At 54.0% G+C, this 26,376-nt stretch overlaps 1 protein-coding gene across 1 annotated transcript; it reads right to left on the minus strand.

Annotated features, from left to right (window-relative positions):
- Positions 1–1,122: 1,122 nt before the first annotated feature.
- PMP22 (peripheral myelin protein 22) lies at positions 1,123–21,511 on the minus strand. Its single transcript, XM_051797575.1, has 5 exons — positions 21,393–21,511; positions 20,278–20,378; positions 19,021–19,111; positions 8,007–8,147; positions 1,123–2,743 (listed from the first exon to the last, which is right to left on the minus strand). Exons 2-5 carry the CDS (start codon positions 20,353–20,355, stop codon positions 2,577–2,579), a joined length of 477 nt encoding a protein of 158 aa, XP_051653535.1. The 5' UTR covers positions 20,356–20,378; positions 21,393–21,511; the 3' UTR covers positions 1,123–2,576.
- Between the last annotated feature and the right edge of the window lie 4,865 nt (positions 21,512–26,376).

Here is a 26,376-nt window from a genome sequence, read left to right on the forward strand (position 1 = left end):
CAGGTTGCCCAGAGAAGCTGTGGCTGCCCCATCCCTGGAAGTGTCCAAGGCCAGGTTGGACGGGGCTTGGAGCAGTCTGGGCTGGTGGAAGGTGTCCCTGCCCATGGCAGGGGGGTGGAATTGGATGATCTTGAAGGTCCCTTCAGACCCAAACCAGTCTGTGATTCTTTGGTGTCCCTGCCCATGGCAGAGGGTTAGAAAAGATGGTCTTTAAGGTCCCTTTCAACACAAACCACCTGTGACTCCATGAAATACCCCCAGCTCTTAGACCACCACCAGGAGCCCTGGCCATCAGGGTCACACTGCGCTGCCCAGCCCTGGCACAGGGGATTCCACACAGCTCCTGCTCCTTTCCCTGGGGGTGTGGCTGAGCTGAGGGCTTTGGGGCATGGCCTGATGTTAATAGCTGGCCTCAAGGGGCAGCCTAGCAAGAGCCATGGTGTCTCTGCCAGCAGCAGTTGCCACATCAGCTGGGGTGTTTAATGGCCAGGGGATGAGGGAGCGGAAGCGCGAGCGGTCCTGTGCCAGCCGTGCCTGCTGCACACACTGCACAACGTGCTAATCCCCCACGGGGAGGGGGGGTTGGCACTCAGGACTGAAAGGCTTCTGCTGTTTGTGCCAAGTGGCAGAGCCAGACAGATCCCCCCAGGCAGCTCATGCTGACCAGAACCATCCCACTGGCTTTGGGACGTTGGTGGTGGTCTTACTGTGGTATTCCAGTACCTGAAAGGGCCCCAAGAGAGCTGGAGAAGGACTCTGGAAAAGGGTATCTAGTGATAGAACAAGGGAGAATGGGTTTAAACTGACAGGGTGTAGGTTTAAACTGGATATTGGGAAGAAATTCCTTACTCTGAGGGTGGGGAGGCCCTGGCACAGGTTGCCCAGAGCAGATGTGGCTGCCCATCCCTGGAAGTGTCCAAGACCAGGCTGGACAGGGCTTGGAACAACCTGGTCTAGTGGAAGGTGTCCCAGCCCATGGAGATCATCACCACGAGATGATCTTTAAGGTCCCTCCAACCCAAACCATTCTGTGATTCCATGATTCCATGGGATGGCCATGGAAGCAGGCTGGTAGGGCACAGCCCACCTCTAACCCCCCAAAGACACCAAAAAGCAGAAGCATTTGAGTTATTCTGACTTTTATTTCATTGCTTCTTAGTCCACACAGTCGGTATAAAATCAGAAAAAGCAAAGCGGAAAAAAAAAAAGCAGAACCCCAAAAAACCCCAAAATTAAACAAAAAAACAACAGCAAGAGTGTCTGGAGTCCTCAGAGGCAGCCTGGGGTCTGTGCTGGTGCCTGTTCAATTCATGGCCAGACACTTTGCTGACACAGACAGAGGACAGACATCTCGCTCTGGCACCGGGGAGCGACCGCTCCAGCCAGAGCTGTTTCTGTTCCTCTGCACCACGGAGGGGGAAAAAGGAACCTCGGTTATAAATGCTTTATTAAAAATAATAGTAAGAGCAAATCTAAGTACAAAAGCAGTTATAGCTCCATTATATTACACAGAATTATTCCTCGCTTCTAGCTCGGTTGTTTCACCTCAAGGTCGTTAACTGAATTTCCAGTGACTAAGGTTAACTGGCTTAGCGGGGTAAGGAATGGTAAATAGATAGCACCATTTCATACAATCTGGGGGTTCCTTTCGGGGAAATGCTGGGTTGGATTCTTTCTCATGGGCAGCTTCGCTCCATGGCAAGGACAGAGCACGTTTTCACGGGTGGGAGCAGCAGTTCCTGGTGGCTCAGCCTGGCACGGCTTGGCACACACCTCAACCCCACCAGAGGATGGCCCGGGCTGGATTGCAACTCAGCCTAAGTGATTTAAAGCCCAAATTCCCAGCGGGTGTGGTGGCAAGGCAATGGGACTTAGGCACGTAAGTCATTTAGGCACTTGGGGCAATCAAAGCCTTTGCTCCGGAATCCTTCCAACCCTTTGGAAGCGTCTCCCGTCAGATCTGGACGTGCCCTTTGGTTACCAGGATCACAGCATGTGGCAGGAGCAGGGAGCAGCCCTCTGGCTGAGTAAACAGGCCTAACTCTGATTTACACCAGCCTGAAACCAGTCAGAGCCGGGGGGTTCTGACGGTTCAACAGGGGCTGGGAGAGGGGAGGAGAGTTCAGCTCAGGGGGGATTTTGCACGAGAGAAGAAAATCACTGCGCTCTTGTTACACTGTTAGGAGTTATAGTTCCTTAGGCACTTGCTTCAGGCTTTAAAACAGCGCATGGTCAACAAAAGCAAACAAGACTATGTACATATATGTAAAAAGTGTTATAAATAGGTTTTTTAAACCATAGATACTATATACATCTTCAATTAACAAGTAACCCTTTGAGTGTTTCCTTTTGAGGGGGGGGGTCGGGTTTGGTGGGAAGGTTTATTCCTTCTCTTTTTTTGGGGGGGAGGTGGTGGTTCTTGGGGGGGGATGGGTGGGTGATGGTTTGTTTTTTGGTTTTTTTTTTTGTTTGTTTTTGGTTAATTTTCTTTCCCGTTTTCTCGTCTATTTTCCCCCGCCTCCGTCTCCTCCGTGGACGCCACGCGTGCCCTTGTCCCACCCCAGCAGCGCCGGGCATCACTCGCGCTTCCGTAGGATGACGTAGATGATGCCGCTGGCCAGCGCCAGGGGGAAGGCCAGCCACGCCAGGATGTAGGCGAAGCCGTAGGTGGTGTTTTCCGAGGCTTGGTGCCAGTCCGTGTGCCTCACTGTGAAGATGGCAGCGCCGCTCATCACGCACAGCCCTGCCGGGAGCAACACAGGGGAGGGGTCAGTGATGCCACTGCTGCCTGAAACTTCTTACAAGAGATCATCCAGTCCAACCCTTGAGCCAACCCCGCCGTGGTTCCCAGCCCATGGCACTGATGCCACATCCAGTTTATCCTTAAACACCTCCAGGGACGGTGACTGCACCCCCTCCCTGGGTAGCCCATTCCAAGGGCTGAGCACTCTCTCTGTAAAAAAGTTCGTCCTGATATCCAACCTAAACCTCCCCTGGCACAGCTTGAGACCATAAGAAACCCCCTAACACTCGATTTGTGAGGCTTAGAAAGCAACATTCCCTGCTATCACAAGAATCTAATTTCTTCCAAAGCGTGCATAACTGAGTTACAAAAACCTCTTGCTTTTATTTACTTACCTAATTAACAATTCAAAGCATTACCTAATTAACAATTCAAAGCATTACCTAACACTGCTACACCCACTTCCCAAACCGTCCCTCCCACCACCCTCACCACACCTCCCAAATCTGAGCTGGAAGTCCCAGAAGACCCCTATCCTCATCTCTTCATCCTCCTCCTCATCTCCTCTGTCCATTATACAGTCACATTATACAGTGTCGCACCCTCTGGAACAATTTCGAGGCTCCTGAGTAGCTCTGACTGCCTGTCAGGTGTTAAGTCTCTTTCTCAGTACATTTTCAGAGGTAAAAAAACTCTTTAGCTCATTCTGTTGAGGTTCTTAACAATGATAAACAGCATTTTAGGAATAGTGTACAAAGGTACTAACAAGCTAAAGCTGGAAACTTATACAATATAGGTTTTATGCCTATACCATGCATGGACTATCCCCCACTGGAATGAGCCAGACAGGATGAGCCCCAACACCAGCATGGGAGGATGTTTATTATTGCCCCCTTGTATCCTGTCTCCTGGAAAACTGAGTATCTCCTGTCTCCTGATTTGGGGGATGATGCTGTTGGCTCTACAGGTGAGAGGGGGTATCTCTGCCATGCTCAGCAAGCAGATCCAGAGCCCTGGAGCAGAGAAAGCTGGAGCACTGCTGGGGCTCACCCATCCCTTGGGCAACCCCAGGTCCAGCTGCTGCTCCAGACCAGCCCCACTGCTCTGGGTGGCTTGTTTAAAACTCAGGCTGCAGCCTGACCCACCTTCTTGAGGTGCTGCAAGAGGTCAGACATGAACCTGGGGTTTTCTTAAGCAATAAAGTTTCTTTATCACCTGTCCAGGTACTAAAGAACACAAAGAGCTGGGCCTCAGGGTGCTCTGGCCGAGCAGGTTCTGTGCCCTGTGATTTCCCCATCCTTCACAGCTGTGCCAGGAGTTCAGCTGGAAACCCCACTCCCTGCAAACCCCACTCCCTGCAAACCCCACACCCTGCAAACTCCACTCCCTGAAAACCCCATTCCCTGAACACCTCACTCCCTGCAGACCCCATTCTCTGCAGACCCCATTCCCTGAAGATACCACTCCCTGAAAACTCCATTTCCTGAAAATCACAGTCCTTTAAAACACTGTTTCCTGCAAACTCTGCTCCCAGCAAACCACAATCCCTGCAAACCCCACTCCCTGCAAACCCCACTCCCTGAAAACCCCACATCCTAAAAACCCCACTCTCTGAAAGCCCCATTGCCTTGAAAACCCTGTTCCCTTGAAAAACCTCCCTGCAACCCCCGTTCCTTGAAAACCTCAGTAAACAGTCCCTGAAAACCCCAGTACCTTGAAACTCTACTCCTTGAAAACCCTGTTCCCTGAAAAACCCATTTCTCTAAAAAGGCCATTCCCTTGAAAACCCGGTTCCCTAAAAACCCCATTCCCTGAAAACCCTGTTCCTTTGAAAACCCCGTTCCGCTGCAAACCCTGTTCCTTGAAAACCCCACTCCCTAAAAACACTGTTCCCAGCAAACCCCACTCCCTGCAAACCCCATTCCCAGCAAACCCCACTCCCTGCAAACCCCATTCCCAGCAAACCCCACTCCCTACAAACACTGTTCCCAGCAAACCCCACTCCCTGCAAGCCCCACTGTGCCCGTGGCTCGTCCCTCTTCCCCACTGCTGGCACCCACCCTGTCCAGCCAGGGGCCACTGTGGGTCCCCGAGGGGTGTCCAGCCAGGCCCAGCCCTGGCAGGCAGAGTTGAAGCTTTGTTGCAAAGCCCCCGTGAGCGCTGGGCTCACACAAAGCCACCTCTATTCCTGCCCGAAAACAAGCCCTTTTAGTCAATCCCAGCAGTTCCATTATACAGTCGTGGGGCTGTTGTTGGAGCCGAGTTCCAAATCCCCTGCACGGACCTCAGGACCACCTACATTTAACCACCGTGATATTTGAGCTGCAATTCCACTTGACACTGCTCCTTTTGTTCTGGGAAAGTGCACAAGTGGGAATACGCTTCAGGAAGGCGCTGCTGGAGCAGTTTCCATTCTGCCAGCACGGAGCCGACTCCCACTGCCCAGCCCATGCACAGAGAGCAGAGCCATTGTCTGCCCGGCCTGTGGGACAGGGACGGGCGTGTGGCCACCCCAGTCACCTCCAGACAGCGAAAACACAGCAGCAATTGTCCCCAGGAGGAATTTGGCAGAAGGGAGGCGATGGCTGGGACTGCACTTGTACAGCATCTGCACTGGTTTGGGCATGGAGAACGTACTGGGAAGTGAGGGACAGCTGGATCCAGCTGCCTGCACCAGTGAAAGCAATAATGCATCACCACTTTGGAGCGGGATTTTAGGAACGCTCTAGTCTTGCTTTGGCAGGTCAGGAGGGCAAACGTGTCCTGGGATCTGTTCCCACAGGTCTGTGTGTGCTGGCGCTGCCCCAGCCCTGCAGAGGAACCAGGCTGGGCACTGGTGCCAGCTCCAGGTCGGCTCTCCAGACCCAGGGGTTTGCAAAAAGCTGTGGGATATGTGGCAGGCACAGCCCTCGAGGCTGAGCCCACCCTCTCCACCCCACAGCTCTAGGGTGGGAGGGCTGGGAGAGAAGGGATAGAAGTGACGATGAGGATGGAGAAGAATGGAAAAGTTGGGTCAAACCCCGATAAGTCCCAACCAACGTCTCTCCCAGGCTGGAATGACACAGCCGTGAGGAGTTACCCATGGATGTGATTGACCCAGCAAAGGTGGAGGGTCAAGGGTCTTTTGTTGCCCTTTTGTCAGCTGCAAATCCCATCAGGGCAAATCCAAGTAGTCTCCATGATTCCAAGCAGTGTGGAGAAGGTGCTGGTGATGATCCTGCCTGGCCACTGCACAACAGACCCCACTGGCTTCATGCATCTCTTCTTGCCCTGCTCTCCACTCCCCACTGTCCCTGAGCTAAGCTGTAGTGGAAACCAGCCTCTGCCCTCCTCCCTGGCTCTCAGGACACCCCTACCAAGCTCTGCCACCCAACAGCACCCAGTGGTCCTGCCCCTGGCACCCACTGGTTCAGGTCCAGCACTGCTGTTTGCCAGGCTCCAAAACTGGAGACCTCCAGCCTTGCCAGGCTGCAGCACCCTGGGAGGAGGTGCAGGGTGATGGAGGGCTTCAGGCAGAGCCTCCTCATCCCCTCCCAGAAGGAGGAAGGTCCTCTCCAGCTCTGCTGCAGCTGAGAACAAAGCACTCGGGCGGGTAAGACCCCATCCCTGGCAGATCTGCTGCAGGGCTCTGTGGTGCCAGGGCTTGGCAAGGCATGGATGAACACCTGCAAAGCCTGAAGGCCTCAGGAACTTCCTTCCTTGGCTTCAGACAGCACTGGCTTTCCACAACAAGCTGCAAGGAGACCACATCAGGTTCAGCTCCTGTGACCAAAGCTGTCTGTACCTCCAGGGGCATCTCCTGGCAGCGCTGGCACTTTCCTACCAACAACCCTGAAATTTAGGGTCACAAAGATCACAGCTGTCCTGTGCCCCCTCCTCCAGCCCTGGAAGCTTCATGGGGATCAGGTCACACTTCTTCTGTCCTTCATACTGGCTGGGGATGGATTTGACCCACACCTCAGGCTCAGCAAGGAAAGACGCTGCATCCCTTTAGGACACCCAGCACAGCACAGACAGGAGGGCTGCAATCCCCATTTTCTCCTCCTCTGACAATGAGGATTCACCAGCAATCACTCAGGAGAGAGAAGCCTTCTGCTCCCAGGTCTATTAGACAGGCTCTCAGGCAGGTAATTGCATTATTAATGCCCATTTCCCTTCCTTGTCTCCATGGCTCTAATGGGTTTTCTACACATCCACCTTTCCAGAGATGCTGAACTGATCTGAACTCACCACCTGCATTATGGCCAAGCAGATGCACTTATCATAGATTTCATGCCAATAAAGGTTAGTTCTAAACTTCTTCAGGGTTTTTGAAGGCCAGGCACTTAGAGGATACTCAGAGACTTTGTCTATACCCAGTGGATGAGTTTTACCATTGACTTAGTGGGCTTGGGTGGCTTCTAGTTTAACATCTAAAGCTCTAGGAAATGATTAATCTCCTTCCCAGACACCCTGTCATAATGCAGCCAGAACCTTGAAGCACAATTAAATTTTTCTAGCCTGAACACTTGAAAATCCTCTCCACTGGTTTCGTATGTGGAAACATAAACAGAGTGAGAGGCTTTACAGCATCTATATTTGGGAACTGCAACATAGGACATGAACTGTGGCTCGTTTCCAGCACCAAGTTCTTCAAGAGTTAAAAATAGTAGCTGACAGTTCCAAGTCAGCTGGCTCAGCCTGCAGCTCCAGCAGCTCTTTGGTGATGTGGAAAGCACCAGGCCCCCTCATGGCAAGTTTATAAATAATCACTGGGTCCTCTTTTGCCAAAACAGGATTGTCAGGACTTCCCCCACCCCACCAGCAGCTGTGGAAGCCTCACCCAGACCGGCACAGGTGTGTCCCAGAGCCAGCACAGCCACCCAGGACCCTCCATGTCCCACCCTGAGCCCTGAGGAGAGCAGGCAGAGCCCTCAGTCTGGCAGTCCCCATGACCTGCTTGCCCCCAGCTCTGCCCCCAGTGGGTCTGATACCTTGTCCCTCTAAAACCTCCCTGGCTGGGGCAGCAACCCTCTTGCACCTTCCATGGTGCAAGGGCAGAAGAGCCTGGATATGCCCTGACAGACAGATCCCATCCTGGGCCGTGTGGGACCTCAACACACCCAAATTATTCCACCCCTCTTCCCTTCGCTAGACCGTGCAGGGACCAGCTCCATGGCCCTCCTGCCCCTGCACCCAGGACTGTGCTCATTCCCACACCACTCTCTGTGCCTGGCAGCCCCATCCCCAGCAGTGACAGCCCCATCCCTCAGCCCCCACTCACCAGCAAGGATCTGGAAGACTCCGGTGATGTAGAACCTGCCGCCCTTGGTGAGCGTGAACAGCTGGCAGAAGAACAGGAACAGGGACAGGACGCTGAAGATGACGGAGAGGATCATCATGGCTTGGACAGACTGCAGCCATTCTGGGGACAGACAGACAGATGGACACCTCAGTGTGGGAACTGCACATCACAGCCCACCACTGCGCCCGTGGCCCTGGCACCAGGTCCTGTGCCACCATCCCACCCCTGGATCCCAGGGAGTTTGTTAACAGTGACAAACAGTGACAGGCTGGATGAGACCACATCCAGTGCTGCACCAGCTGGTGAGGTTCTCAGCGCTCAGCACGGACAGGATGCTCCCCAGGATTTAGGATTCCATGGGGTAAAACAAATTACAGGGCCGGGCACTGCCTCGGGGAGCATTTCCCATTAAAGAGGAGCAGGGAGATTAGCCCTGACCTAAAGCCTGCAGAAGACAAAGCCTCTCTCCCCCAGCTCCGTGCCAGGCCCTGGTTGTTCAGCTGTGCTACAAACACAAAGCCATGTGCAGCAAGCTGTGAGACACCGTGCTGGCCAAGCTCCGAGGGCAAATAAATACACAGGGAGTGAAAACACCCTCTGCCCTTGTGGAGTCAAACCTTTTGGAAGAGCCTTCCCCAGCTGCCAAACGCAGCTGCCTCCCAGAGCAGACCAGTTAAACCAGCCCCTGCATGACTCACTGCCCAGCTATTTCCAGGCTGAGTGGGTGTGTAACTCCCCACGCAAAAAAAAATACACATAAACAAGCAAAACGAGGCTCCATCCCATGAGCTGCTGCAGCCTGACAGAAAGGGGCAGCTCCTGAGGGCCCCAGGATGGGGCCACGCTCACAAATACCTCTGCCTTCCCCTTTCCTTAGTAAGCCTGAAACCAAAATGTGTATTTGCAGCCTTCCTGGAGATGTCTCTGAGGATGCAACATCAATTAACTCATTGTGAAAACCAGCAGGACTCAGTTCGGGTAAAATGAGGCACAAACCACGCAGTGCAAGGCGGAAGAATCGTGCTTTGGGCTGGGTCCTCAGGTGGGATTAGGGAGTACTGAAGCCTCAGGCTCAGTTTTACTCCCACCAACTTCAGTTCCCTGACTGCAAGAACCAGCTTTCTGCAGCAAATAGCTGAAATGTAGCAAAACTTTCAAACGAAGCTGTGCTGTCACCTCTAACACCTGGAGCAGCAAATGAGGCCACTGGGACTGTCCAGGGCAGTGTCTGCTCCAGAGAACTGACCACTCCTCCCCACCAAATCCCTGCAAGCTGCACTCAGGGAGGTGAGAGAGGAATTGGAACTGGAGAGCGAGGCACAGCCTTCAGCTGGGATGGCAATAATGATCCGTGCCTGAGCCCTCCCAACAAATCCATGCCTGAGGGGAACATCCTGTGCCGCTCAGTCACGTCTGCTGTTTGACTTTGGACCAGCAATTCCGCCCCTTGTCTTTGCATCTTGCCTCAGGACGTTCATGTAATGGAGCAAACTAAGTCCCTGGAACCACCCAGAGAGGCCCCTGCTCATCCCAGACAGCCTTTTCCTTCCCCTCCTTGACACGCTTCCCGTGCCAAACTACTCTGCAGCATCAACAAGCTGCTGCACTTCACTCATTCCAGGGCACTGGGTTCCCCCTGCACCAGCTGCTGCCATTCCTTAGGAAGGAGCAGCTACCACTGCTTCCAGGAAAGCCCTGTGTGGTGGGATGTGCACACAGATATCCAATATATTTCATCTATCTCACACAGCCGGGCAGGGAAACCCCCTTGCCTCACCCCCACCTGCCCCTTCAGCTCTGGCCATGATCCACCTCTGGGAAACAGGGATGAGGCAGATCCAGCACCACCAAAAATCATCATATCAGAAGGGATTGGGGAAGTGGGTAGGTGGTGCAGCTGCTGAACTGCAATCTCCCTCCACACTTCAGCACAGAAAGACTCTGATCCCAGCTCTGGGAAGCTGAGCTTTCCTCTCACCCTTTCCCAAGCCCTGAAGCCACATCCAGCCCCGTGCACTGGCTGAGCCAAAGTCAAGCCCTGCAGTTTCATCCAGGCCCCAGAAAGCCAAGTCTTTTGTGATTTCAAAGGCCACGGGATCCGGGCCGGAGAGGAGCCCTTTCTGCTCGGAGGTGGATGCTCCAACTGCTGGTTATTTTCGGAGAAGTCTGTCTAGACAGAAAGCTGAGCTGAGCTGAGCTGCCCTTTAATTGCATCCGCCTCCCCGTGCCTGTTTTTTGGTTCTGAATGCAAATGATTTATGGGGGCTTTGCAAAATCCTGTTGTAATAAAGGGCAGTGCCAGAGGAATATAAAAGTGGGCACTGAGGGGGGAGCCCATCGGGGCCAGAGGGTTTCTGCAGCCAGAGAGCAGTGAGCCTGTGAGCAGGGAAACCAGGAGACAATTCCACAGACCAGAGCTCTGAACCCGCTCCCATCCAGCCCTTTGCTGACTTTGATTGGCCTCCTTTGTGAGAACAAGGGGCAGCATCCCCAGCCCAGGACTCAGAGATCCACAAGCTGCTCTTCTCCTTTAACTCCAAGCCCAGCTTACCACAGACTTCAGCTGTGTTAGGACAGCTAATTGCCTGTAATTCGTTTAAAATCAGCCTATAAGTGCAGATCGATTTTCACCTCCTCAGCCCCACATCCTTTTAACTCCTTTGCTGTCAGTGCCGTGTCCTGCCCACAGCCCTTCCCAAACACGGTTTCCCGGAGGGAGGCCGGCCCCGGGAGCTGCCCCACGGGCTGTCAGCACTGTTTACTCCCAGCCCGTTATTTGTGGTTTCCCCTGGCCAGCAAGTCGGTTGCTCCATTTTTCTCCTGCATCTCTGCTGCTCTGTGTTTGTATCTTTGTTCTTCAGGAGGAGGAAGAAAAGGAAGCAGCGTGGAAAGGACAGATAACACCCTGCATGCTGCTTCCGGAGAGGACCCGTCGGGAGGGGCTTTAGAGCCCTTTCAGAGCAGTCAGAAACAAAGCAAGAAGTTTTTACAGAATAAATTCGAATTTTCCCCGAAGTTCTGCAAGCCCTGATGTGCCCACACCACTGCTGACAGCAGCAGGGAGGAGACTTCGCCCCTGGGATGCTGAAGAACACATTTCACTGCCCTAAAGTCCAACAGGAAAGAAAGAAACCCAGAGAAGAAACTGGTACCTAGAGCAGAAATTGCAGCTGAATCCCACAGAAATACAGCAGCAAACACAACCCCTTCCAGCAGAGCCCCAGCCCTGCTTGCAGGGAGGTTTTATACCCAGACAGGACTGACAGGGAGAAACATGCCCACGGCCTTAAAGGACAGGCATTGCCTCCCCAGGGTTTAATCACACACCCCCCACCCTCTTTGGACCCAGCCAAGGAAAAAGAATAAAATGCAAACTGCAAAGACGCTTATTTGAGCAATCACCTTATTCCATCACTGTAAAACATCATTAAATTAGTGCTGGGCTTTAAAAGCACCTGAGTGCTGGGACCTGCCACTGATGGGAATATTTTGCAGATAGATTTTCCCTTTGCAAACTGTGTATGCACTCTACACTTAAAAAGCAACCACTTCTGGGGAGGAAAACATCTATGAAGGAGGTAATTGTAGCAATTATAACATATACAAAGCTAGAGGGAGGGGAAATTCGTGATCAACAACTGCATGGTAAAACCTGCCCCTTCAATGCTGCAAACTAAATATCAGCAGGGTCAGGAACAGCACAAAGTTACCAGCCTGGTCTGCCAGGAAAAGCCATGTTTTCTGAGCAGAATTGCCAGAGCAGACTCCCAGGTTTCAAGGTCTGACCAAGAACCTGAACCCAGCTCACATCTTTGGCCTATAAAGTGGAGAGGTGGCATCAAAGCAGCAGGTTTGATATTGAAACACCCCTTAAGATGGCTGGAAAAGGCTGAGCTGAAGATGCAGAAATATCAGTTTAATTGCCTCATTCTTCTGGGGCTGCACTTCAGACCGAGGCCCCTCAGCAACTCGCTGAAGCAGCTCAGAAAGCCAAAAAGGCTCAGCCCCTGCAGTGCTGTTCCTGCACTGCCCAGACCCCTCTGCTGCCTCCCACACCCCAGAGCTCCAAGGGAACATCTCTCCTGTTGGGGAGAACGGCATCACAGGCCATCCAGCAGAGCCTCTGAGCTCTGCTCAGATTCCCTGGGATTTCCCAGGGAAATCCAGCTCCATGACATCGCAACTTTATCCTGCTTTGGCCCCAGACCTCCCACAGGCACACAGTCAAACCCACCCTGGCTGGTGCTGCTGGATGCTCAAACCAGGAAAAGCAGGTTTTGCACCCAAAAGACCACAGGGTGCTGGACTGAGGCATTCCTGGAAATCCCACCGGAAAAGGGCTCCCAAGGTGTTTGTAAGGGCTGGAGGATGAGAGGGTGGGAAACACCAGCACTGCAAGGAGGTAATGAATGAACACAGTGCTGTAATTCCTGCCCCTGGAGAGACCTCCTGGGCCTCTTCTGCAGCCCCTTCAGAAGGAGATGAACCTCTCAAACCTCTGTTTTCTCCTCTCCTCCTCTGTTCCTCTTGGCTCTCCTCCCTTTGCCTTCTCCTTGGAGCTCCATCCAGGCAGTCCATGAGGCCAAGCTGTCCATAGCTCTCCAGAGCTGCCACACTCAGACATCCCATCACACCATCAGAGCTCACGTCCCACAGGGGCAACCTCTGGTGCAGCTGAGGCAGCAGAAAGCTCTGGCACCATGAAAAGTGCCTTCCAACAGCTCCACAAAGCCCAAGCCAGCTCCTCTCCAAGACCCTCGGCGTGGTGGCTCTGACTCCCTTTGGCTGGTGTGTGAGAGTGAGCTGAGGTGGCAGATCCATCACTCCAGGCTCAGATCCTCCAAAGGGCTTAGGTACCAGCTCGCAGGGATTTCAAGTCCAGGCAGCAGGAGCAGGGATGGGCAGTGGTGGTGCCCTGACCCACAGGCACATTGTAGGGGGACACTCAGCCTGTGGCCTCAGGGACATCCAAGAGTCTCATCAAGGCCAAAAAAATGTTGGATTAAGGGTTTTACAAGCACTGCACTCTGCAGGGGACTCCCTCATTCTTTCTTCTGGTTTGACAGTCATCGTTAGCCCACAGGTCACCTTCGTCCTTCCTTTCACTCCTCTTCCATGGCCAGAGCACAGATCCAGCAGGGAAGGTTGTCTGACCTCCCCTTATGCAGAAAAATGGGAGCCAAAGAGCTCTGGAGCAGCTCAGAAAAACACAGCACCAGTTCCCTACCTCTCTTTATCAGATGCTCTTTGTAAGAACAAACAACAATAAAAAATGGGTTTATGCAGAGGAAATCCCTTTCCTATCAAAGGCAACAAAGCTGTGGGAGAAACTGATCTGAAATACAAAATACCCTCCTGGAATAGGAGAGTTTTAGATGTTAGGAATAAATTCTTAACTCAGAGGGTGGGGAGGCCCTGGCACAGGTTGCCCAGAGAAGCTGTGGCTGCCCCAGCCCTGGAAGTGTCCAAGGCCAGGTTGGACAGGGCTTGGAGCAACCTGGGCTGGTGGAAGGTGTCCCTGCCCATGGCGGGGGGTGGGACTGGATGAGCTTTACCAACCTAAACCATTCTGGGATTTTGTGAATGCCCTGCAGTTTATTTCAAACAACTAAGGGACAAGTGACTGTCACCCACAGCAGGCAGAGAGGGTACAACCCTGCCCGTGTTAGGCTGGTGCCACCCATCATTAATGACAAAGTGGGTGTCCTGGACCCACTAAAAGCTGCCTCTTTGCTACTCTGCTGCCAACTGCAAAGAGCCTGAGGGACCAGATATGTCCCCAAATCAAGATATCTCTACATGGGGTCCATAACTGGGTGGAACCAGCTGATGGCCAGAACCTGAAGTATAAAGGCTGTGCACTCTCACACAAACAAGCTCTCCAGTATTCACTGTAGGCCTTCTCTCCAACACATCCAGCACCTTTAAACAAGGGTAATTTCCTGCTGGTTGGTAATTTCGTTCCAGTTTGCAACTGCCCAGCAGAAGCAAAGCAAAAGGCAGCAGCAGCAGCACTGTGGCCACAGGTGCACATCATGTAGGCAGATGGTCACTTTAGCATTCAAGAAAAAGCTGAAATCATTGTTTAAATCTTCATATCAACAAATCTTTGAAGGTCTGACTTGCTGGGGTGACTGAACTCTCCCCTCCTGTGCTAGGAAGTGTCCCCTCACCGCTGACACGTTCTCCTGTTGGAGCAGTCTCAGCCTTCCCAGTGGGCTGGAGGGGAATTCCCTCCCATCTCTTTGTGTTGAGATACTTTACAGTCACTATCAATAATGGAATTAGACATTGAGAAATAATTTTCCTCAGCACAAGGCTTCAACGAAGCCTTGCTACACCATTTTCAGTCGTAAAAAGGATTGCAACAAGTTAAACAGCACCTACATCTCTCCATCCCACCTTTCCCATGTTATGTGAGTCCAGCACTGCTGGAAGAAAGAGTCTGAAAGAATAAAGGCTGGAAAGCCACTCTGGGGGAGCTGACAGAGCAAAAGCAGCAGGTTCAGATGTTTCAGTTATGCATTTTAAAGCGGAGAAGCAGCAGCACAACTCCTCCTGGGAGCAGCAGATGGGTCAGGGTCCAGATGTTTCTGCCTTGTATCAGGGATGAAAAGCTTTCCTGCCTCCTCCAGCACAAAGAAAATGCATTTACAACACCAGCAGTGCTGCTTAGGGACCCATCTGCCAGGGGAAAGAGGCTCTGGAGAAGGCAGAGTCGGTGTGCAGAGGAGCAGGGCAATCCCTGGTGCGTGGCAGTGGCTGCCCCATCCATGGGAGGCCCAGGTGGTCCAGGGCAGATCTTTGCTCTGGGCAACCCACCTGGGCTTAGCTCGTGGCCATCACATCAGTAAATCAGTGGGTGCATCACACAGCCCTCAGCACTCAGCAATCCTGTGGACTGGCAGCCCGTGCATTTCCCAAGGGTTTGGGTTTTCTCCTCCCTTCAAAAAAGCCAAAAAACACCAGCCTGCCTGTGAACAAGCCAGTCATGGGAAAGCCACAGAGCAGCAACAGGAAGAACTGTGCAAAGACAACAGGAAAAACATCTCCTGACATTACAGAAGGACGCAGGGATCTCCACGGATGCCCCCGTTGCTTCCCCACTTGCAGCGCTCCCACCAAAATCAGAAGAAGAGCAGGAAAAAAAGGTCTTCTTGTCTGCACAAATAATTCAGTTGTGGAAAGAAAAAAGGCCATTTTTGGAGGGAAAAAAACCTATCAAACCGTTTGGACACTTGGGGTGGAATCTACTTGAGAGCACTCGAGCAGCCCAGGCCCGGGCGCGTGCCCCGTGCCGGCAGCGGGACCGCGCAGCCGGGGCTGGCACAGGGCCCTGCCGACGCACAATCCTGGGATTCAGAGCCGAATTCCTGAGATAAGGCTTTTCCAGGAATGTCTGACAGCGCAAACGAAGCAAAGATTGCAACATTTTTTCCATAGTTTTCGGCCTCTCGGAAAAAAAAAAAAGGCATTATGTGCCGAGCAAATGCAAAAATCAAAGCAACAAGCGGGCGGTTGTACGAGGAGAAGAAGTGGGCACCTGCCCTCAGCTCCCTCCCCAGGGGTGGCTCAGCCCTCACACAGGGTTTGAGCCCTTCCCAGAGGAATTTGGGAGGTGGGAGCTCAGCCTCCACGGAGGCCAGGGCCACCCTGTACCCAAGGCCTGATGTCCCAGGAAGCCGTGGTCTGGCAGTGCTGCACTCAGCCCTTGGGTTGTTCTGCTGCCTGTTCCACCCCCATGGGGTTATCTGTAGGGTTAGGGGCACAGTCCCAAACCTGCCTCAGTGTTAAACAAAAGCAAATCCCACTGGCACTTGGTTTTACAAGTTCAGCTTCTTGTTGAAGCCTCCTCAGGACAGGGGAGGCTCATCCATGCTGAGAACAAGAGGGACATCACAGCACAACCAACTCCCAAAGCCCCCATCCATGATGAACACAGGGGACCAAGCACTACCTAATTCCCCAAATTCCACCTGCACAACCAACTCCCAAAGCCCCCATCCATGACAGGACAGAGAAGGCTCATCCCTGCTGAGACCAAGAGGGACATCACAGCACAACCAACCCCCAAAGCCCCTATTCATGATGAACAGAGGTGACCCAGCACTACCTAATTCCCCAAATTCCACTTACTGAGTTCCACTGCTTTTGAAAAGAGAGGAAGGAATAACCCCACCACAGCAGCCACTGCGCTGGCCAGAAGAAAAACTGCCTCTGTGTAAAGAGTGAGTTCTGCCAAAGTTCCCAAACGAGGATTCCTTGCTCTTAGCCCAGAGCAGACCTTGGCACTCCAGGATTAACCATTAAGTACAATCCTTGGCACAGGGAAAGGAATTCTTAGGCCTGTCTGCATCCTCCTGCAGCACAGCCCGTGTCCTGAGAGGGATGGAACCGAGGATGGTTTGTGGTATTTGACAGAGGATCATTCCTATTTTTGAAAGTAAGCTTATTCCTAGGAAAGAGCATATGAGGAGCATAAGGATGAGGCAGGAGACAAGTGTGAGCCTCAGAGGTGGCTCTGCCCCAGCATCCTTGCCCTGTGTTGCTACTGCTCCAAATAGGACAGCAGCTCCCCTGGTAGCAGTGGGAGCAAGGGATGGACAGCAGGGAGGGAGGGAGCAGGACCTGCTGGAAAGGATATGTGGCATTTTTTGTCTGTTTCTACAAACAGATCTTAAAAGCCTTATGCAAGCCCAGGAAAAATCCTTTTGTGTTCCTACAGCAGCAGTGAGCTCGGGATCCTGCCTCCAGGGCCTTACAAGGTGAAGGTCCTCAGCTGCATTGCTCCCACACTCCTGCCCCAGGGTGGATGGGGCACAAGCTTTTGCTGAAGCAAAACCCCCTTCTCGTGATGCCAGAGCAGAACCTTTGGATAAATAAGAGCTGTCAGAGGGCTGTTGAAGCCTTGGGCATGATGCACTCCTGCTCAATGAGCAGCTCACTGGGGCACCTTATCACAGAATCACACAGTCACAAAATCATGGTTTTGGGTGGAAGGGACCTTAAAGACCATCCCATTCCAACCCACCTGCCATGGGCAGGGACACCTTCCATAGATAAGGGCTATCACCCCAACTCAGCAACTCGACTGTGTTTGTAACAGGGTCATCTTGACTACAGTCCCTTTAATGATAAAAAATCATCACTGCAAAGGGTTCACGGGGAAGCCCAAATTTAAGTGGTTCAGTCATAGAATCATAGAACATGCTGGGCTGGGAGGGACCCATCAGGACCATCCAGTCCAACTCCACGTAGACTCAAAACACGCAGCAGGACAGTCAGGCGAGGAGGAAACCAGCCAGCTGCATTTCAGACAAGCCCCTCTCCACACTGGCAGCTCCAACACACAAACATCCTGTAAACATCCAGAAAAAGCCACGCAGGTTTGAAAAGCAAAAAGATTTGGGGAGGTTTTAGAGCCCTCGGCTCCGGGGCTCCTGGGGGCAGTCGCTGCCTTTCACTGCAAAGCACAAGCTCAGCAGTTCGGAGCTCGCATGACTGGCCGTGCACAGGCTGCCTACGCTGCAGATAGCCAGCACCAGCTAACTCCAGAAGGCTCCTCGCCTGGGATGCGATCCAGCCGCTTCCCGGCCGTCCCGGACACCACCAGGCGTCAGCAGAGACCAGCGGTGGGAGCTCCACTCCCACCGTCACCAGAGCCTGGGCCCGCGCAGGGAGGGACACGCTGTTGCTGTCAGCCCGGGGAAGGCAAAGGGAAGATACCAGCATCCACCTTCCTGCGTGGGGTAACGCGAATGTTTTGCTCGCAGCACTAGGGAGAGCAAAATCCCCAATCTCCAGAACCCCTCTGACAGTCTCCCATCGCTCCAAGACCCTCTGGAAGCATCTAGTGCTCTCGGTGTGACTGTTCCCTCCTCACTAAGGCCACGGGGCATCACTTTGCTCCTACCTCGGGTCTGTTTTCCGGCATGAAGTGCCTGTGCCTCCAGTGACAGCGCTGGGATTCACAGCTGCTTGCACTGGAGGTTGCACTGGGACAATCTGTTTCCACAGGAAAGCAAAAAACCAGGCTAACAAAACAAGTGGCATTAGCTCTGTCTTCTGGGGAAACTGAGGCACGGGCTTCCCTGACCCCCTGAGCATGGATTTGGTGTTACTGGTACCATAAATCGCCCTGGAAACTCTGTGTCATGGTGTCTCCTCCCCTGCTGACCTCAGCAAACAGCTTGCTGGGTGATGTCACCCAGTGTGACATCAGCCTTCACCCAGCTTGGTCCAGAGGTGGCTGTTCAGCCCCCCAGATGTGGGGGTGCCACGGCAGCCCTCTCAGCAGCGGGATGAAGAAGGACTCGAGCGCTCAGCACATCCCACAGCAAACCACAGGGCAAGGGTTGTGCCCAAAAACTCAGCCTACCACAGCAGGAAAGCACAGGGCAGCTTCCTGGGTAGGGATGGGGTATCCTCTGGAAACAGGCTGTCCTTGGAGCACCGTGTGCATCTTTAAAACCCCCTCACACTGGAGCAGAGGGAGGAGTGCCCAAAACAGCCCCTCTGCTCCCAGCAGGGCAACAGAGCAAGCCCTGCTCCAAGGACCACCTCATGTTCATACATCCAACTGGAAAAACGGGCTAGTAACAGGAGAGCCCTCGAAAGGCCTCGAGCAAGTCACCTGCACTGTGGCTGAGTGTGCCAACACCCTGCCACGGTGCTGCCAGGAGCCTGAGGGCACAGGGCAGGGTGATGGGCATCGAGTCTGGTTTCCTTGCTAAGCCCCATCACAGCTTCAAGGACTCGTAAGGGTGGGGGGAGCAATCCCCCCTTTGTAGCCCTCCAGGACTACAGCAGAGCCATTCCCCTCCGTGTGGGGACAGAGCAGAGGAGGCAAGGGGATGGGGTGGGAGGGAACAACTTCAGGGACACAGGGAAAACCAAGAAGGAATCGCAAATAACCCTCACAGGCAACCCCCCCTTGATTCCATAAGTGCCAGGAGGAGAATAAAAGCAAGGGGCAGCAACAGGGAGCACTCACCATTGTTGGATGATGCCAGGCAGTGGAAGATGGTTCCAGAGGTGCAGTTCTGCCAGAGGTCTGCCGTGTGCTCGCCGTTCACCAGCCATTGCTGCGAGAGAGACACAGCCCGGTGAGCAGGGCCCTGGGGGCAGCAGGACGCCCTGTCCCCCCCTCAAAGCTTCTGCCCCGAGCAGCCCAGCACACCCCGGCACGTGTCTGCCCGGCCGGGAGCTCCCAGGCACACGCTTTCCTTTAGAGAGAGGTTTGGAAAGTAAATACTGATATTTGCTTTTAACTGCTTTCGCCTCAACGGCAGAAACAGAAGCTCTTTATGCTCTTTAAACACGGAGCGAGTCCCGAGGGGATGCGCATTTCCCTCCTCCCGACCGGGATATTTGAATGCTTCCACGTGATTCCTAACGACTCGGAAGATTTTTGTAACGTCTTCCACTACTATTACCACAAAAAAAAAAAAAAAAAAAAAAAAGAAAAAAAAAAAAGAGAGAGAGAGAAAAAAATACGCGAAGAAGCCCCTGGTGAAGCAACCCTGCGAGTCACCAGCTCCACAGAACGGCTGCCTTAAAACCAAGTCAAACTTTTTCCCGAGCAGCTGACGTGTTCACTGGGCTCCAGCCCGAGGACAGTGCTGGGAAGGCTCTGTGCCGCATCCAGCCCTCAGTCTTCCCGCTCCTCGCAAAGTTTAAGCCTTGGAAATCACCAGCAGGAGCCCGTCTGGGTTAGGAAACAGTCTGTGCCTAATTCACAGCCCCAGAGGAGCAGAGCTGGGGAGCAGAACTGCCGGTGCCGAGGAGCCAGTGCCCAAATCAGCCCCGTGCCAAGGGGCTTCGCTCGAACTGGCTGTACTGGTCCTGTGGGCTGGAGCCCATTAGCAGGTGGGGCTCCCTCATGAAAGGGGAGTGAAAGCAGCATCACCCCCATGGAGGGGATTTTGGGTGCTCTGAGACTGCTCCCTGATATGGACCAACGCAGGGACGATGAGGAGATGGGCTTCAACACTGCTCTGTACTAACGTGGATGCCCTGAGCACCCACCACAACACACACAACAAAACCCCCCCACCAGTTACACCTGACAGCACAAACTCCGAAATCCCCAAATCCCACTGTTAGTGAGACCAGCAAGCGGCAAGTGAAAGCTTCCTGCTAAGAGCCAGGCTGTAAAATAGGCCATAAATAAAAATACCACCTCCTGCTCTTGCCATGCCATGTCCCTGGCTCTCTGGCACCCCGGTGCCAGGGGAAAATCCGTACTTACACTGACGATGGTGGAGACGAAGAGCAGCACCAGCACGGTGACGTGGAGCACGATGATCCCCAGCAGCAACAGCAGCATCTTGGCGGCGGTGGAGGGCAGAACTGGAGGGGGACAGGGATGCTGCTGAGTGCGTGTGCGTGTCTCCGTGTGTGTGTCTGTCCGTCTGTCCGGGCCGGCCGGCCGGGGGCAGCAGGAGACGCTCCGCTCCGCCCCGCCGGCTCCGGGGCATCCTGCTGGGGCAGCACCCTCCGCCCGGGCCCCCTCCCTCGGCCTCACCGACGGACGGGGGTCCGAGCCCTCTGCCCGGACCCGCTCCCGATACCCCCGGGGGTCCTCCGAGGCCTCGCCCCGAGCCGGATCCCCCAAGTCACCTCACCGAGGATCCCCAATCACCTCACCGAGGGCGCTCCCCCAGCCCCCTCTCCAGGATACCCAGGGGGACGGTTCCCCGAGAAGGCTCCCCCAGCCCCTCTCCCCCGAGGGGGGCTCCGATCCCTCTCCGCAAGGGGAATGTGCTCCTCGCCCCCCCGCCCGCGGCGGGAAGGCTCGATGTCGGCGCATCTCACCCGAGGGGCTGCCCCGGCCCCACTCCGCGGCAAGGGGGGTGGTACCTTGCCCACCCACCCATGGGACCACCGGGGGTGATGCTGTCGGCCCTCTCCCCAGCGGAGGCTTTCTCGGACGACCCCCGTGGGGGTGGGGGGGAAGGAGGCGTCTACTTCGGCCCATTTCACCCCAGCGAGCTACCTCGGCCCGTCTCTCCGGGGGTGCCCTCGGCCAATCTCCCTTCGGCACCGCCAACAGAGGCTCTCCTGGACCCTTTCCAGGGGTGGGGGAGACTTTCCTCAGCTATCTCCCCTTGGCAACGCCAAAAGCGGCTCTCCTGGACCCCCTCCCGGGCTGAAGGAAGGAGCTCACCCCAGCCCACCTCCCTTCGGGACCCTCAGTGAGAGCGGAGGGGGCTGCCCCGACCCTTCTCCCTAGGGGAACCCTGGACGGCAGAAGGGGGGCTCCCCCAGTCTCTCTCCCAGGGTCTCCCTCTCCCTCTCGGTGTGGCCGTTCCCCTCCCCTCCCCGGTGGCCCCCCGCCCATCGCGGGGCCCGCTCGGTACTCACGTCGCTGCGGAGCCGAGCGGGGCTGGGCTGCGGGAGCGGAGCGGGGCGCGGAGCGGAGCGGGCGGCGGCGCTGTCAAGTTTCCCCTTTAACCGGGGCCACCGCCCCGCTTGCGTCTGTGGGACGGGGAGGGCTCAGCCCTCCGCCCGCCGCCCGCCTATAAACGCGGCAGCGCCCCGGCCCCGGCCCCGCCGCTCCCCTCGGGAGCCGCTCACCGCCCCGCTGCCTTCTCCGGGCTCCGCATCCCTTCCCCTGGGCTCCGCATCCCTTCCCCTGGGCTCCGCATCCCTTTCTCCGGGCTCCGCATCCCTTTCTCCGGGCTCCGCATCCCGGCCCCGAGCCGCTCCCTGCCCCGGGCACAGCGCGGCCGCTCCCGCCGGCCAGCGAGGAGATTGGACGGGGGGAACGAAGACCACCCTCTCTCCCCCACGATGGAACCCCCGGCACCCCCGGAGGAGGGAAGAAGGAGGGGGAGAGGTGGTGGCCCCGTGAGTGGGTGTCCCCGGGGTAGCCGGGCAGGACCGGCCGGTGCCCGCGGCTGCAGGGACAGGACAAGCTGTCCGAGCTGACCACATCGGGGGTCCCCTCGCCCCCGTTCGTGCAGCCCCGAACAGATTCCGTGGGACAGGATTTGGGGAATGGGCTGTGCTGGAGGGATTGTAGCTCTTGGACTCGATTTTTTTTTTTTTTTTTTAACACTTGAAAGCCAAATGAGGTGGAACTGAGCAACTTTTCACTAAATGGAGGGTGAGATTTTTCAAAACGCTGGAGGACACTGGGAGAGCTGGGGCTGTTCAGCCTGGAGAAGAAAGGTTCTGGGGAGACCTTAAAGCCCCTTCCAGTGCCTAAAGGGGCTGCAAAGGGCATGGAGTGACAGGACAAGGGGGAATGGCTTCCCACTGACAAAGGGCAGGGTTAGATGGGATATTGAGAAGAAATTCTCCCCTGTGAGGGTGGGGAGGCCCTGGCACAGGTTGCCCAGAGAAGCTGTGGCTGCCCCATCCCTGGAAGTGTCCAAGGTTGGACGGGGCTTGGAGCAACCTGGGCTAGTGGAAGGTGTCCCTGCCCATGGCAGGGGGTGGCACTGGATGATCTTGAAGGTCTTTCCAACCCAAACTATGCTGTGATTCTAGACTTAGGTGCTCGGGGAGGAAGGAGTGGCTGCTCAGCAGCCCTCACTCATTCCTCACCCCCAGCTAATCTGTTGATATAAAGCTCACACACAGTCCAGCCCCCACCCCCCGGGGACCTGCACGCTCCTGGGAGTCCTGAGCACTCACACCAACCTCCCCTTCACCTCTTCCCCTCCTCACACACCAGCTCCAAGCTAATCCCGCGTTGTTGCACAGACGAGGGAAGTCGGCATCCAGCCACCGAGACTGGAAATCTTGGGAGAAAAGAGGGAGAGGAGCGTGCTTGGCTCCCTCCTCCTGGCAGGCAGAGGCGTGTTCCCTGCAGCGCTGGCTCTGGCTCCTCACACTCACGCAAGGGGTCCCGTCGTTAGCCAGCGAGTGGGAGTTCAGAGCGCTCCGTAGGGGTCGGGGGAGGGAGGCCAGCGGCTGGAACGACATTCCAAAGGATGCAATCTGCCCTCCCCTCCAAAAAATGCCAGCCCATTTCTCTGCTGCTTCCACCCCCTGCACCCTGGGACGCTGCTGCCTGCCAGTGCCACCTGTGGCTGCAAACCCCAGGGGACTGAAACATCTGGGCCACCATCGGTACTTTCCTGGCTAACGAGGCTATTTTGGGCTGGTTTTCCTCTGTGCAGAAGGAGCCCCCACGCTCAGGGCTGCACAAACACAGAGTGAGAAGGGTCTTATCCCCCGGGGCTGTGATCCAGTCTGCTGTTAGAGACCCTCTTCTGATTTGGGTTGTAGGTCTGAAATCTCAGTTGCTGCTGTCTCTGGACAAAATATCCAACGTTTTCTCCGAAAGCAGAGCGAGATGATGCATGGTAGGGGAGGTGTGGGGGTGACATTCTGCTCCTCAGCTCCTCCATGAATGTGGGCAAGCAAAACCACTGCAGTTTCAGTTCTGGAAAAGGTGCCAAAAGCAGAAATATCTGAAACTGAAATCAGGGGAAAGAATAGCCTGCAGGTCATGAAGCCTGTTTTGGCTGAGAGTCATGGATTGGAAACAGTGGAGGGATCCCAGAGAGAAGCGCACATCACTCCTGTGCTCCATGGACACTTCTCTTGGAAATGTACATCATCCAAAGAGAGCAGGGCTTTGGAAAAGCACTTGCTGAGCACGTGCTGTGCCAGCTCTGGTGCCAGGGACTCTGCTGCTGCAGGGAGCACCACGAGCCAGAGATGTTGGATGGTGACTGTCCAGGGAGAGAAAAGGAGGTGAGAAAGTGAGGATGTTCACACAGAGCCCTGGAGGTTTTGCTGGAGAGGTGTCACCACCTGACCCAACGTGGGCTGGAGGATCTCCTGGCGTTTCCCATCATGGGCTCCAAAGCTGCCCCTGCTCACACTCGGGGTGAGCTCGGCCATCACAGCCTAAAGGAAAGCAGGCACCATAATAAATTGGAGAAATGTTTTGTGTACAAACAAAGTTGGCCACAGGCTGTGCTGGGAATACCCTGAAGGCTGACGGGTTGTGTAAACACCGGGTGAAACGTGGATTTCTTGCTTTGAATCTATTCCGTGGGATCGCTCCAGACACAACGCTTCAGCTTGAAATTCTGGAATAAACTAATGAGAATTGAGGAGAGAAAGTGGGGTTTATAACACTTTAAGGGGCTCAGATGCTAATCTGACATGGCAGTGATGGATTGAAAAGGACCTAAGCCTCATTGAACTGTGTCTGGGCATCACCTGAACCAGCACATCAGGAGCTCTGCTCGTCCCCTACCCTGGGCCAGGTGAATGAAACCACTCCTAAAACAAGCATTTTCAAACTACAAAGACAAGATTTCCTCTCTATGTCTTCATGTTTAACCTCAAGATTTTGCTCTGTCATCACAATTTTAGGGACTTGCTTCCTGTTTCCTATCCTGGTGATCAAGACCATTAGCAAGAGAGGATTGGAAATGCAAAGGGAAGGGGCAGAAATCTGCCCTGCCATCAGTGATCCCATAGCTCGTGTGGGGCTGGGAATGGAACAAGGAGGGCAAAACCCTGTTTTTAAACAACTGGGCAACTGGGAAAAGGAGCAGAGCAAGATATGGTTTGACTCACATTTTGTAGAGAATCTATAATGCTCCCCCAAACAACACATATGCACATATATATACATATATAAAAATACATATACACTGGTGGAATGGCTATTGGAAAACACATTTCAAGCAGAAAAAAACAGGAGAGTAGACTTTTACAGTCAGCAAACATCTGTAACAAAAGGTCTAATACATCTTGGAGGAATTTACTTACTTTTCCTGACTTTTGTTTTTCACCAAACCAAGAAGAATTTATAAAACATCTCAGTCCTGTCTGCATTCATGCCCCAAAACCAACTTTACCCAACTTTTTTCCTTTCCACTCCCAGCCAGTCGTCAGCACTGATGGAGCCAGGCTGAAATCACTGGAGAAAATCCCACTGACTTCAGTGAAACCAAAATTTGCCCGCTGACCCCAAAACCCACAAAAAGTCAACCAAGCTTCCCAACTGGGACATGACTCTGAACACACTCACATACTTCCAGAACTGGTGGTTCATGCTCATCTTCTGAGAGCAGATACCAGCAACCAGCCTGCCGTGAGGCTGAACCTGCAGGGCACACAGGTCTAAACCACCTTTGAGCCACGTTTTGCCCAAACTATTGAGTTTTACACTTTTGGCTCCAGCAGTCCCGGGTTTGGTCCCTTTTGGAGTCTCCTCCGGGGTCCCCAGAGTGGTCACTGCTGCCCTGAGGGGGAGGATGCTCCGTGCCCTGCAGCTCCTGCTGGGGGATCACAGCGGATGCTGCGACTCCGCACGGGCTCAGAGAACAACTGCAACGAGAGCATGTGAAACAAATCCATGGGGGGATATCAAATCCAAGGACAGCCCTGGCAGCTCAGGAAGTCCTTGAGATGCTAATTGCTGGGAGCTGGGAAAGTAGACTGGGAAAATATCACAGAGTGCTTGCTGCCTTCTGTGCTTTTATCTGAGCATCTCCTGTTGGCTCTGGCAGAGGCTGCTCACTGGACTCTGCTCTGAGCCAGCACAATCATTTCTGTGATCCTCCACTGCCCAAATTTTCCTTTAGCATTTTGCCAAAGTTTTCTCCCTTTTTTTCCACAATAGCAATGAGTTGGGTTTGGGTTTTTTTTCTGACTCTTGATGCTCTTTGGGGAATTCTCTCTCCCTCAAGCATAATAATCTGCACTAGTTATGTAATATAGTGTTAACAGGGGGTTGGCAAGCTTTGATTTCACCCAAATTTGTATCAGACTCTTCCAGGAAATTCAATTGTTTGTATTTTCTTAGGCAACAAAACCTCCTTTCTGAAAAGCTTCTTGATAGACCTGCCTGGAGTGTTCACCTGGATCCTGGACTGACAAAATCAACAGTGTCCTGGTTTTATTAATTTATTGTCTTTCCTCCAGTCACTAAACAATTAATTTACAGACACAGCTCTGCAAGACTGATGCAAAAGGAATGATGCAGAAGGGTGGGAATATGGTTGTAAGATACAAAGGAATTTCCACAAACTAACCTTCTCAGCAACTTGGCTGATAAAGCCAGCAATAAACCAGCAATAAATAGCAATAAAAGCAAGCATGTTGTTCCTCAGACTGGAGAAAGGAGACATCACATCAGGGCACAAAGGTGGCCAGGGATGGGATTTAGAAATGATCTACAAAAGCAAATCATATCATGGTACAGCAGCAAAGGCATCTCACACATCAGCAGAATGTTGTTTCGTGCTCCTGGAATACATCAAAAATAGAGGCTGTTTGAACCCCAAACCCAACCCTGAGGGGTTGGACTGAGCAGCTTCACTCAGCAGCAGCTCTGTCATGGGAGACAAATCCATCTGTGGGCAGGAGACCC

Source organism: Manacus candei, unplaced genomic scaffold (genome assembly GCF_025592945.1).
Source record: "Manacus candei isolate 608988 ecotype Guabito, Panama unplaced genomic scaffold, ASM2559294v1 h1tg000047l, whole genome shotgun sequence".
Classification (NCBI taxonomy): Eukaryota; Metazoa; Chordata; class Aves; order Passeriformes; family Pipridae; genus Manacus; species Manacus candei.